Consider the following 12,461-nt stretch of genomic DNA (forward strand, 5'->3'; position numbering starts at 1 on the left):
ACCCCGTTCTGTCCCCGCAGGTGGAGGATGCGCTTTCCTACCTGGACCAGGTGAAGATCCGCTTTGGCAGCGACCCTGCCACCTACAACGGCTTCCTGGAGATCATGAAAGAGTTCAAAAGCCAGAGGTAAAGCCCAGGCGCTGCACCCCCGGGCTGCTCCGGGGAGCCCCTCGGTCTTTGCGGGGTCCCCCAGCCTTCATACCCGCTTTCCCCCTCCGCAGACACCCTGCTGGCCTGTCCCCCAGGGGTGCAGTCTAGAGAGTGGAGGGGCTCTCCATCCCATCATTTTCCAGAGCTCAGATCCCCAGGAAAAGGCAAATTGATTTTTACTTTACACTCTGAAACACAGATCTTGAAAAGAAGCAAAAAATCTTGAGCGCAGAGGCTCTCTGTGACCGGTGAGCCCCAGAGGGGGTGGCTGTCTTGCCCGTTTTGGGTAACCTGCACGCTCAGCTCTCGTCGCTGTGGATGACACTCCCAGTGTGAGGCTGCAGTGGTCGTTCCCTCTCCCTGGGCTAGTTTCTACATCTGAGTTTCCCAAACCTGCCTGTTAGAAATTACATCTCTGAGAAGCCAGACGCTTCAGATACCTCGGCAGTTTTCTGGGCTTAACTTGTATTTCTGATTTGGACACAAGTAACAAACTGTTCTCGATTTTAGCATTGACACACCTGGAGTGATCCGACGTGTCTCACAGCTTTTCCATGAGCATCCCGACCTCATTGTAGGATTCAACGCTTTCCTCCCGCTGGGCTACAGGATAGAAATTCCAAAGAATGGGAAGTTAAGTGTACAGTCACCGCTGAATAGCCAGGTAGGCTATAGAGCTCATATTCTCTAAATAAATTGTTGCATGTGTCACTGTACACATCTTTTCCACAGTTTAGACTACGTGGATTGACATGGATCGCATCCGTGGTTTTCAAAGTCTATGATAATGGGTATAATATAAATGTAAATATTTATTCTCAAACCAGTTGTTGGTTTGGTTTACACAAGGATGATATTCCCACATGAAGTGTCGCTTCAGATACTTCAGTCAGATTTGAAAACTGAAATTGTGATTGGCTTGACATATTTATATAGATTCTGAGGACATGGTGCATGTGGTGACAAATTTCAAAAAGAGATCCTGGAAGAACCCCACTTCCAGTCTTCCCCTGAGAAACTGGGAAATGTGTTTAGGCAACAGGCAAAAAAGACATGTCAGTGTGTCAGTACTCTGCTTCTGTTTTGTGGTTGTGGGGGCTGAAACAGAGCTACTACCTGAATTCTACAGATAAACTTGTGGTTTAACTCTAATTAGTAGCAGTAAATATCTTTTAGATCTCACTTCCCTTAGATCTCACTGTTGCTTAGAAATTTAGCATCTTTAAGAGCCTTATGTTTTAATATATTTCTTAAAACTGACGGTTCCTCTGAAATAAAACAGTGGTAACAGAAGCTGCTTTGCGTGTTGTTTACGACTTACGGGATTTTTTTAACTGGTGTTCATAAACGAGGTAGGGAAATTTATTGGCTAATTAAATCTTTTCTCTTTCTTCCTCATGTGGTAATCTTTTTTAGCTACACAGCTTGAAAATCTTGATGGTTCTTGTTGAGCTTGCGCCCGTGTTTCTGCCCGAGTCACTGTCCCCTGTGTCTTGTGCCACTAGGTGCCCTCAGAGCCTGTTCCCAGCGCTCTCCCTGGCAGCGGGCTGTTGTTGCATTACTCCCAGGAGAATTCGCACAATCACAGCGACTGTTCCGAGGAGTTCAGGCAACAGCTTCCATACAAAGAAGATAAATCCCAAATCCCTTTGGAGTCTGATTCCGTAGAGTTCAATAATGCTATCAGCTACGTGAATAAGATCAAAACACGTTTTCTTGACCATCCAGAAATTTACAGATCCTTCTTAGAAATTCTTCATACTTACCAGGTAAGAAGTCTTCCATGTAAGCGGTTGTGGGTTTGAGGAGTAGCTGTCAAGTGAAATGTCTGCCTGGTGAGCAAGCTTATCCAGTTCCCAAGCACAGCCTTTGTCCAACAATTGAAACGACAAAAGTGTGAAAATTTTAGAACTTTCCGGAGCGCGAGGTGTAAAGGGGTTGTATTTAGATCTGTCTTTACTACCCTCCGGTTGATGTAGTGATGTTCTGTGTGAAGGGATGCACTGTAAGAACGTCGAGCTATCTGATCGTTATTTCCAGTTTGTGTAGCCTTGGGTTTGTGGCTGTTACGGAGCTGAGGAGTTTTCTTGCAGACCGAGATGTGTTTTTGACGCTAACGTCTGTGCGTATCTTTTCAGAAAGAACAGCTGAACACTAAAGGCCGACCCTTTCGAGGCATGTCGGAGGAGGAAGTGTTTACTGAAGTAGCAAACCTGTTCAGGGGCCAGGAGGATCTGCTTTCTGAGTTTGGACAGTTCCTCCCAGAGGCTAAAAGGTCTTTGGTATGTGTGTGCCTAGAACGGGGCAGAATATTGAACATTCTTTATTTGTATGTAGAATAAAAAAAGCTTTAGGAATGCAAAATATTATGGAAAAACTTAGAGCCAGTAAATGAACTTTGCTCCCTTTTGTTGTTTGGGATTTCACGGGACAGGTGACTGAGCTACTGTCCTGTGCTGCTGTATAGGATTCTCTGTTTGCACCAATCGAGAAGAGAACATTGAAATATTTTTTTATTTACTTCAGTTCACAGGAAATGGACCATGTGAGGTGAACAGCGTCCAGAAAACTGAGCATGAGAAGAATCTGGAACACAGCAAAAAGCGATCCAGACCACTGCTGCTGCGTCCTGTTTCTGGCCCTGCAAAGGTATCTTTTAGCAAGTGAAACCTCAGAATAACCTGATATTACTCGTTGTGTTTGGATAAGTTGTAGCATCCTTGACGTGTGTTAGGTACAAGAAACAAAATGTAAAAGTTATTTTAAAAATAAAAATTCAGTAGAAAAAGGGAAATTTTAAAGTATGCTTAAATGTGTGTGGTAGCATGTTGGCTACTAAATAGCAAGAGCTTCTCTACTAAGTACTGGCCCTGGAAAGGGACAGTTCATTGCTTCTACAAAGAAATCTTTGGAATTCTTTCTCAAGTGTTGTTTCTTCTTAGCTGGGAGTCATTTGATAGAGATTGCTGTGGAGGACTTGGCAGAGCAATGCTAGATCGCTGTTTGGGAAATACTGAGTTTCAGCCTTTGCAGAGAGTTTTTATATGTCAGTGACGTGGAATTTGATTGCGTTTGAGTTACAGCATTGTGAGGATAACTGCTGGTTCTTTTAACAGAAGAAAATGAAACTGCGAGGTACCAAAGATCTGTCAGTAGCAACAGTGGGAAAATACGGAACACTGCAAGAGTTTTCCTTCTTTGACAAGGTCGGTATTTGCCCTGTTCTCACATTCTGTGGGCTTATTTTCAACAATGTGTGTGGTTATTAAGTGGTTGGTTTTCTATACAATCTGTGTGTCAGCAAACTGACCTTTCAAGTGGTAGAGAGAGACAGACCAAGAAAAAAGAAAATAGATGGGTTTGGAAGATGAAGAGAAACTGATAATTAACCTTTTCCTGAATGCTGCTCTCTTACAGACATGTTTCTGGTTTTCAGTGATGTTTCCTTATGGTACCATCTGTAGTTACTAGATAATTGTTTGAAACTGGGCATTTTTGTGCATATTCTCTTTTTATGTTGCAGTGTAGACTGAGGTTTGTCACTGTACCTGTGGTTCAGACTACTTAAAGTGATGTTCAAGTGATCTGATCACTTCTCTCCAAACTGTGCTTTAGGTGCGCAGGGTGCTGAAGAGTCAGGAGGTCTATGAAAATTTTCTCCGCTGCATTGCTCTCTTCAACCAGGAGTTGGTCTCCGGCTCTGAGTTGCTCCAGCTAGTTACACCATTTTTAGGGTAAGTTACTGACCATCTTCTCTGCTGTGTCAGACTTTTTAGACCTTACTCTGTTACGTTTTGATAGACTTTGTGAACTTTGTTACTGAAGTCTTGGATTTAACTTCAGAAATATCTCCTAGGTAGCATCCAGGAAGTTGAAAGCTGATCAAAAAAGAGGAGTAATAAAATTTGAATCTTTTAACGTTATCTACACAGCTTTTAAAGAGCATTTTGAGGAGGATATTTTCCTCTGTCGGTGCATCCAGTTGAAAGCCTCACAAGCAGCAGACAGCCTGATGTTTTACTGAATCACTGGGGGTAGAGAATCTCCTTAATTCTGGAGGGTGGTCTCTGTTCACACTCCCTGTTCTAATATCTCAAAATATCATACAGGTATAAATGTGAAGTCTCAGTTGTGAAAAGGATAAATAGTTCCAGCTCTGTTGTGACCCTCTCGTGCTGTTTGGCTTCCAACAGAAGAGGGAGAGCCACATGGCAAGGATCAGTTAAGGGGAGTATTCGTGAAGTTGCAAAGGGACATTCTTTTCCTGCCTTAAGTAAAAAAAAAAAACAACCCTAAAGTAGTTCAGAGAGAATATTAACAGAGGTAAAATGTTGGTGAAAGATTTCTTGCTGCAATGCTAAGTTTGTTCAGATTTTCTCTTTTATGATGTACATTAGCCACCCCAGAACTGTCAGAGTGAAATAACGAAATAACTTGTGTTTTTGAAGGAAATTCCCAGAACTCTTTGCACAGTTCAAGTCCTTCCTTGGCGTGAAAGAGCTTTCATTTGCTTCTCCGCTGAGCGACCGATCTGGGGATGGAATGAGTCGGGAAATTGATTATGCTTCCTGCAAACGCATCGGATCAAGTTACCGCGCTCTCCCAAAAACCTATCAGCAGCCAAAGTGCAGCGGAAGAACAGCCATTTGCAAGGAGGTACTTTGGGATCAACCTGTTCAGTCTCTGAACACACATCGCACTTACACACGTTGTAGCGGGGTAGTTAGCGCTACAGCTTCTGCGTGTGGATTCCCTTCTTTAATGCTGATCAGCCAGATTTCATCTCACATCAGTTATTCATCCCATTTATTGAAATAAGAGCATCCCCATTTTACTGATTTTTATCTAAACCCACCTTCAGTCACAACTTTCACTTTAAATATGTTTTGAGTCTGTGTGCATACACAAATTTATTCCTATAGACAGAAGGAATACTAAATAGCTTGACATGAATTCTCTAGCAGTGGACCAATATCAGCTGTTGAAACAGTTTTTCTCCTGCAAGAGCCAGTGTTCCCACTGAGAACAGATATCTGCAGCGTGGGCGCTCCCACCTCTCGCTGTTGTTCTCAGCTGTGCCTCCTTTACTTACTGTTGCTGATCACGGCAGAGTGATCTCTGAGGTTTGTGATGATCGTGGAGGTGCCCTGGCACAGTTCCACACAGAACTCTTCTGAGTCGTGAGCGTGACTTGTGAACTAGGTCTGAAACTTCCAATAGAAACTCAGGGAAGAACTGTGCAAAAATCAACCAGTGTCAGACCCGACGAGAACGGTTCTGGGCTCAGGAGGCTCTGTTCAGTGTCGTGCCTTTGCACTGTTGCAGGTGTTAAATGATACCTGGGTTTCGTTTCCATCCTGGTCTGAAGACTCCACTTTCGTCAGCTCCAAGAAGACTCCGTATGAGGAGCAGTTGCACCGCTGTGAAGATGAGCGGTTTGAGGTACCTCTGTTGCTGAGCTTCCTTTCTGCTCTCTGCCTCCTCAGAAAGCAAAACTTCCAGCTCTGAGGATTTAGACTGAATTAATTGGTGGCAAAATACTGAAAGTTCTGTTACTGTTCCTTGGTTTGAGCTAGAGTTTGTTTGGTGTTTTCCACTTGGTTGGACTCTCATAGTTCTTTCTAGGCATGAATCCAGTTCTAAAAAGCGTGTTACCTTTGGGAGAACGGGTGGAGCTCTGTTTTCCAGTAAGAAACCTTGCTGATGCTTCGTAGCTCCACCCGGTGGGGCTGGAACACGTGCCACAAACCTGGTTTCCATTTTCCTGTTCTGCCTGTTCTTACACTGTGTCTTGTGTGAACTCTTAACAGTTGGATGTTGTCTTGGAGACGAATTTAGCCACCATACGTGTGCTGGAGAGCGTGCAGAAAAAACTCTCTCGACTGACTCAAGAGGATCAGGAGAAATTTCGACTGGATGATTGCTTGGGAGGAACATCAGAAGTGATCCAGCGTAGGGCCATCTATCGCATCTATGGTGATAAAGCGCCAGAGATCATCGAAAGTCTTAAGAAAAACCCAGTTACTGCAGTTCCTGTTGTTCTTAAGAGGTAATTCCCATTCTCTTGTGTTCACCTGGGTTCTTTAAGAACCTGATAAAGGATTTTAAAAGCATTTTTAAACAAATGTTTTCTGTAAATGTTTCAAAGGATAACTCATCTTCTCTGGTGGTGCTTTTATTTATTGCTTCCAGGAGTAATGAAAAGTTTTTGGTGCATCACGGTTGGCTCCATTAGAAGTGCTTTGTGTGTATTTCTGTGGTTGTCTTTCTGAACTGAAGGAGATTATACATTTCTGCAGATTAAAAGCAAAAGAGGAGGAATGGCGGGAGGCCCAGCAGGGCTTCAACAAAATTTGGAGGGAGCAGTATGAGAAAGCCTACTTGAAGTCCCTTGACCACCAGGCTGTCAACTTCAAACAAAATGACACCAAAGCTTTGCGCTCCAAGAGCTTGCTGAACGAAATTGAGAGTGTCTATGATGAGGTGCGTACACTAGGAAATAATCCATCCTGTCTGTCCTTCGTTTATGGTATTATCTAGATGTTTGTGTAGCACCTGGGACCTTGTTGAACTGGTAGTGCTCTGAAGAGCTCTCAGTCGAAAACGACTGTCCCAAGCACAGCGTTAACACTGGCTTATTTCTTCTGGCAGGAATGGCTCTTGAGCATGGATTGGAAGGATCTTTATCTATTTGTCTCTTGATTACAGCATCAGGAGCAGCATTCAGAAGGGAGAAGTTCATCCACAAACGAGCCTCATCTTATCTTTATCTATGAAGATAAGCAGATTTTGGAAGATGCGGCGTCTCTTATCAGCTATTACGTAAAGAGGCAGCCTACGATCCAAAAGGAGGATCAAGCCACCATTCGGCAGATAGTGCATCACTTCATCCCTGAGCTGTTTTTCTCTCAGCCCCCTGAGCACAATATTTCTGAAGAATCAACAGATGAGGACAGAGAAAATCATCAGGGGCAGAACCTGGATACTCCTGAACTACGTAAAAAACACGTGCCTGGGCCTCCAAGCAGTCCTTTGGAGGCAAAAGCAACCTTCTGTGATGTTACAGCTGCTGAGCCCCACAACGCTCTGGACGATGTTTACAGTCTGTTCTTCGTCAATAATAATTGGTATTTCTTCCTCCGCCTTCACCAGACTCTGTGCTCAAGGCTCCTAAAGATTTATCGTCAAGCTCAGAAGCAGCTTCTAGAATATCGGACTGAAAAAGAGAGAGAGAAACTCCTTTGTGAGGGAAGAAAAGAAAAAACCAATGATCCAGCCATGGAACTAAGACTGAAGCAACCAAGTAAGAATAACCCCGGATAAGTTCTCAAGTGTCTCATTGTATTAATGTTACTTTGATTTAAAATGTAAATGGCTCCATAACAAAATAGTTAACCACGCGAGGCAGTCGTGGAAGTGCATGAGATAAAACTGTCCGTCAGCGTTCCTTACAGAGAACGGTCTGTCTGTCAGCGTGTTCTCGGCACTGAATGTCGTGGTTCTTGAGCAGTGCTGTCCTTTAAATCCCTTGACTTCTCTCCGTGCATTAAGTGACCGCACTTTTCCCCTGCGCAGGTGAGGTGGAGCTGGAGGAGTACTACCCCGCGTTCCTGGACATGGTGAGGAGTCTGCTGGATGGAAACATTGACCCGACGCAGTACGAGGACACTCTGAGGGAGATGTTCACCATCCATGCCTATATTGGCTTCACTATGGACAAACTGGTGCAGAATATTGTCCGCCAGGTAACTAATGTGTGCTGTGTGTCTGGGAGCTGCACGTCTCCCTTCTATCGACGGGTTTCTCACAGTACCCTGTAAAGCAAGGACTCACTGACCCTAGGGGATTTACTCTTCCTAGCCTTTTCCAATATTTTTTGAGATCCAGTCTTTTCAAAATTCTGCTAATCCCAAGATACATCTAAGGAAAAAAAAAAGTCCAGTCCTTTTTATTCAAATCTGTCGTCTAATTGTAGTTTTGTTACAGTTAAGGCACACCAGCCCCTCACTCTCCTCTGTTCCTTTGAATGGAATGAAAAAGAGAGTGAAATGTGTGAGGTCTTGAGTTAAAACTTCTCTTCTTCATCTGATGCTGTGCTGAGTTTTGTGCTCCTTTCATAACACACCAGAGTTAACTCTCGGCTCAGACTTGCTGACTGAATCCCCCTTTTTTTTTAATGGAAGCTTCACCATCTAGTGAGCGACGACATCTGCTTGAAGGTTGTTGAGCTCTACCTGAACGAACGGAAGCGAGGTGCTGCGGGAGGTAACTTGTCCTCTCGGTGTGTCCGGGCGGCGAAGGAGACCAGCTATCAGTGGAAGGCTGAGCGCTGCATGGCGGATGAGAACTGTTTCAAGGTAAGAACTTGCTGCCAGGGAACTTTAATAAAGCGACTGTGGCACGTTACCTGGGAGGCTGGCTTTGGAAGTTCCAAGGGCACAGTGGTGAGACAGAACAATACGAAGAGAAGGCACCAAAAGCGGAGCACAGACGGTGAAGTGGCGTACTGGGTCACTGGAAAGCCCTGCTGCTTACTCCTCTCCTAGCTCATATTTGTTGTCCAAGTGACTTGTTGTGAATATACAGCATTTTATTGTGAACCCATTTGGCCAATATCTTGTGCCTGTACCTTTATTCCAGGTAATGTTTCTTCAGCGGAAAGGACAGGTGATCATGACCATTGAGCTGCTGGATACGGAAGAAACTCAAACAGAAGATCCTGTGGAGGTCCAGGTAATACCACAGTGACCGTGGAGTCTGCTGTGCCGCAGAGAAAGCAGATGGCTAAGAATGCTTTCCTGCTTTCCCGTTCCCAACTGTGAAACTTTGCCAGGAGGAGAAGTTTACCTGGGAGGTGGGAGGAATACATGTGGGGCTGTTGTGGTCATTGCCAGAAGTGGGTATGTTAGTTTCAACATAAATCAGCATCCTAAAAAAGCAGCTTGGAAATAAAGTAGTTCTTTGCGGTGATGTTTGTCTTGATGAGAGCAAAGTCTGACTTGCAGTTGGTCTCTCTTGTGTAGCACCTGGCTAACTACATGGAGCAGTATGTTGGGGTGGAAGGAGCTCCGAACAACCAGAATGATGGCTTCTTACTGAAACCGGTCTTCCTGCAAAGGTGAGCGTGCTGCCTCTCCTGAGTCACACCCGCAGCAGCCGGTGCTGCTTCCTCCCTGCGTGCACGGCCGTGATTGCCGGTGATGTGCCATCCAGGCAGCGCTGGGGAATCGTCTCTGAGGTCCAAAGGGGCTGCTGTAGTCCAGTGCACTGCATAAGAATGCTGAAGAAAAAATTTATGACCACTGCAATGAGGTTGGTTCATGAAATGAATAGAATGGAGCAGGTCTGACTAAGCAGTCCCTTCTGGGGGGAATTTGAGGTCTTCATTTGTTCCCATTTCACTGAATGTTTGTCAGAAGGTGTTGAGGAAGATCCTGGAGGAAGTCTGAAAACTAAATGTGGAAATAAAAATTTCATACTTGTGCTGTCAGCTCTCCTAGCTTAAGAGAATGGATAACCAAGGGTGACACGTGCTTCTTAATCCTTGTTTTGTTCTAGAAACCTAAAAAAGTTTCGCAAGTGGCAGTGTAAGCAAGTGAGAGCTCTTCACTGAATATTTGTCAGACGGTGTGGAGGAAGATCCTGGAGGAAGTCTGAAAAACTAAATGTGGAAATAAAAATTTCATACTTGTGCTGTCAGCTCTCCTAACTTAAGAGAATGGATAACCAAGGGTGACACGTGCTTCTTAATCCTTGTTTTGTTCTAGAAACCTAAAAAAGTTTCGCAAGTGGCAGTGTAAGCAAGTGAGAGCTCTGCGTAGCGAAGTGAAGAGCTCCTGGAAGAGGCTGATAGGGGTGGAAAGCGCCTGCAATGTGGACTGCCGGTTCAAGCTCAACACCCACAAAATGATGTTCATCATGAACTCGGAGGATTACATGTACAGGCGGGGAGCGCTCTGCCGAGCCAAGCAGGTGCATCTCCTGTTGCTCTCTCTGCAGCTCGGGTGGTAGCAGGGGTTGAGGATGTGAGGCAAAAGACAGGTACCGATAAGAAGTCTTGTGGCTGAATTCCTGCAAACTACACCCAGAAGTTACTACTCTGTGTTGGATGAAACACGGAGGAGAGCTGGTAAATGCTCTGTACTTTGGTTCAGCACTTTACCATGCAAATTTTAAGGGGGAGTGGCAAAAATTAAGAAGTAGAGATCTTTAAATGCAGGTATGCATTTTTTTACTGTTTTGCTGTGTGTGTTGTAGAGCACACACATCTCAGACATGTGCCAAGGTGAGGGTTTTGGCTTCTCGCCCAGAAATCTCTCAGTGATCTTTACTCTCTTGCTTTCAGGTGCAGCCCATGGTGCTGCTGAAGCACCACCAGCAGTTTGAAGAGTGGCACAATAGGTGGCTAGAAGAGAACGTGAGCATGGAGGCGGTTGATGTCGTTCAAGACTGGCTCATGGGAGACGAAGACGAGGAGATGGTGCCCTGTAAAACAACCTGCGAGACGGTGAATGTCCACGGGGTCCCGGTGAACAGGTACAGAGTCCAGTACAGTCGCCGTCCAGCTTCACCGTGAGCAGAGACTCGATGCTGGGACCAAGACAAGTAGGAGCGTTGCTGGTGAAACACATTTACTCTGAGAATAGTGGTGGGAATGCAATGTATGTATTAATGATATTTATCCAAACAGCATTTTACTTTGGATTATGATGTATTTTCCATATGGCATAGACTTGTCTCCTTGCAGTGTAATCCTCCAGCCAGCAGAAAGAGACTTTTAAAATACGGGAAGAGGGCTCAGCATCGCCGCACACTTTTTGCTGTAGTTCCCTAGCTTTAGGCCACTGCTGACTAGCCAGCACTGGGGGTCAGGCTCTGGGCAAACTACTGCCAGTGGCTTTGTTGGAGAGATGGAGCTGGGCTGGCGTTCACAGAATCACAGAATGTTAGAGATTGGAAGGGACGAGCAGATGCTGGCAGCTGCTTCCACGTTGAAGGGTTTAACGTTCCCTATCTTCCTGAATTTATGCCGTGTTGGAGCCTGCAGAACTCGTCAGTGTAACCTTCGCGTGCCAGTGGGGCTGCGAGCGCCTGGCACAGATTCCCAGCCCCGCGCGGGGCTGCTTCGTTATCTCTGTGTACTAACGCGACAATTAATGCAGTATTTGTTACTGGTGCTCTGGTGAGAAAAATGCCAAAACTGAGAGAAGGGTGAACAGCGTACTCAGTGCTCTAACTCTCACTCATCAAGTATTTTGGAGCATGAACTAAGGGGAAGAAGCTCTCTGAGCTGCAGCGCTAGGTGAGAGCATTTCGCGGCGCAGGACAGCGTCGGCCCAGCAGCTACCCCTCTGCAGCTGTGCTCTGGATCCCGCGTTCTTGCTTTGGGAACTTACCGACCTGCTGCAGGCTCTGCCTTCTCAGATCTGGAGCTGCTTGGAGCGTGTGCGTGGGGAGGAATGTCCACGGCGAGGTCTGGCCTTTTTTTGTTGTTGGTTTTTTTTGGTTTTTGTTTTGTATTTTGCATGTCTATTGGCAGCCTCTGGAGACGGCGTTCTCAGGCGCTTCGCTTTCCTCCTGCGTGCCCGGACTCTGTGGTTCTGCTGGGTTGTGCCACTGAAATAACAGCAGCAGATGGAGCTCTTGCAGCGCGGTGTTTGCTCTGGAGCTGAGGTTTGTCCCAGATTCGTTGCTGTTTCTGCTGGGTCAGCACAGATGCTGCGTGTGCAGTGACACATGGAAATCTGTACCGGGCAGCGTGAGATCCAGCCACAACCATCGCAGACGAGCTTTCCCACTGAACTGTCCGTGCTTCTCTCTGAGCTTTTTTGCAATGAAACCTGACAAAAACCCTCCCCTGAACCATGCAGAACACTACATCAATTGTCTGACTTAATCTATTGAAAAAAAATCATGAAAATTTAGTTGTGTCTGTCCTGCAGCCCCACTGGGACTCCACTCGTGTTTTCAGGGGCCGAGGGCAGGCACGCTGTTCGTGGAGTGTGTTACAAACATCATGGCTCGAGGCAGCTCCAGCTTCCTTTCAGCTCTGCTTCCAGCGTTTTCCTGGCTTTTGGGGGAATAACCCCCCCACCCCGATATTTTTTGTGGCTTTGATTTTTAGGTTATAATTTCTGCCAGACCTAAGGAGCAGCCTGTAGGATTTGTCCTGGGTTGTTTCCACTGTACAACATTTGGTTTTGCAATTGTCTCACTTGACAGTAGAAAAACGGGCCTTCGGGCTACATTGAGTAGAAAACTGTACTGACTTTTTGTCTTTTTTTGCAAAATAATCTGTAGGAGGGAAGGA

General features: G+C 45.5%; 1 protein-coding gene across 1 annotated transcript; it reads left to right on the forward strand.

Moving 5' to 3' along the window:
• Positions 1-9: 9 nt before the first annotated feature.
• On the forward strand, positions 10-10,872 carry SIN3B (SIN3 transcription regulator family member B; the record flags this gene model as incomplete). Its single annotated transcript, XM_010082777.1, has 18 exons — positions 10-127; positions 662-815; positions 1,657-1,920; positions 2,290-2,433; positions 2,678-2,800; positions 3,268-3,357; positions 3,767-3,885; positions 4,600-4,807; positions 5,477-5,593; positions 5,962-6,200; positions 6,451-6,634; positions 6,860-7,454; positions 7,727-7,896; positions 8,335-8,508; positions 8,792-8,884; positions 9,175-9,269; positions 9,919-10,123; positions 10,497-10,872. Coding segments are annotated over 18 exons (3,323 nt in total), but the record flags the coding sequence as incomplete, so codon positions are not given.
• Between the last annotated feature and the right edge of the window lie 1,589 nt (positions 10,873-12,461).

This window comes from Pterocles gutturalis, unplaced genomic scaffold (assembly GCF_000699245.1).
Source record: "Pterocles gutturalis isolate BGI_N339 unplaced genomic scaffold, ASM69924v1 scaffold3285, whole genome shotgun sequence".
Taxonomy (NCBI): Eukaryota; Metazoa; Chordata; class Aves; order Pterocliformes; family Pteroclidae; genus Pterocles; species Pterocles gutturalis.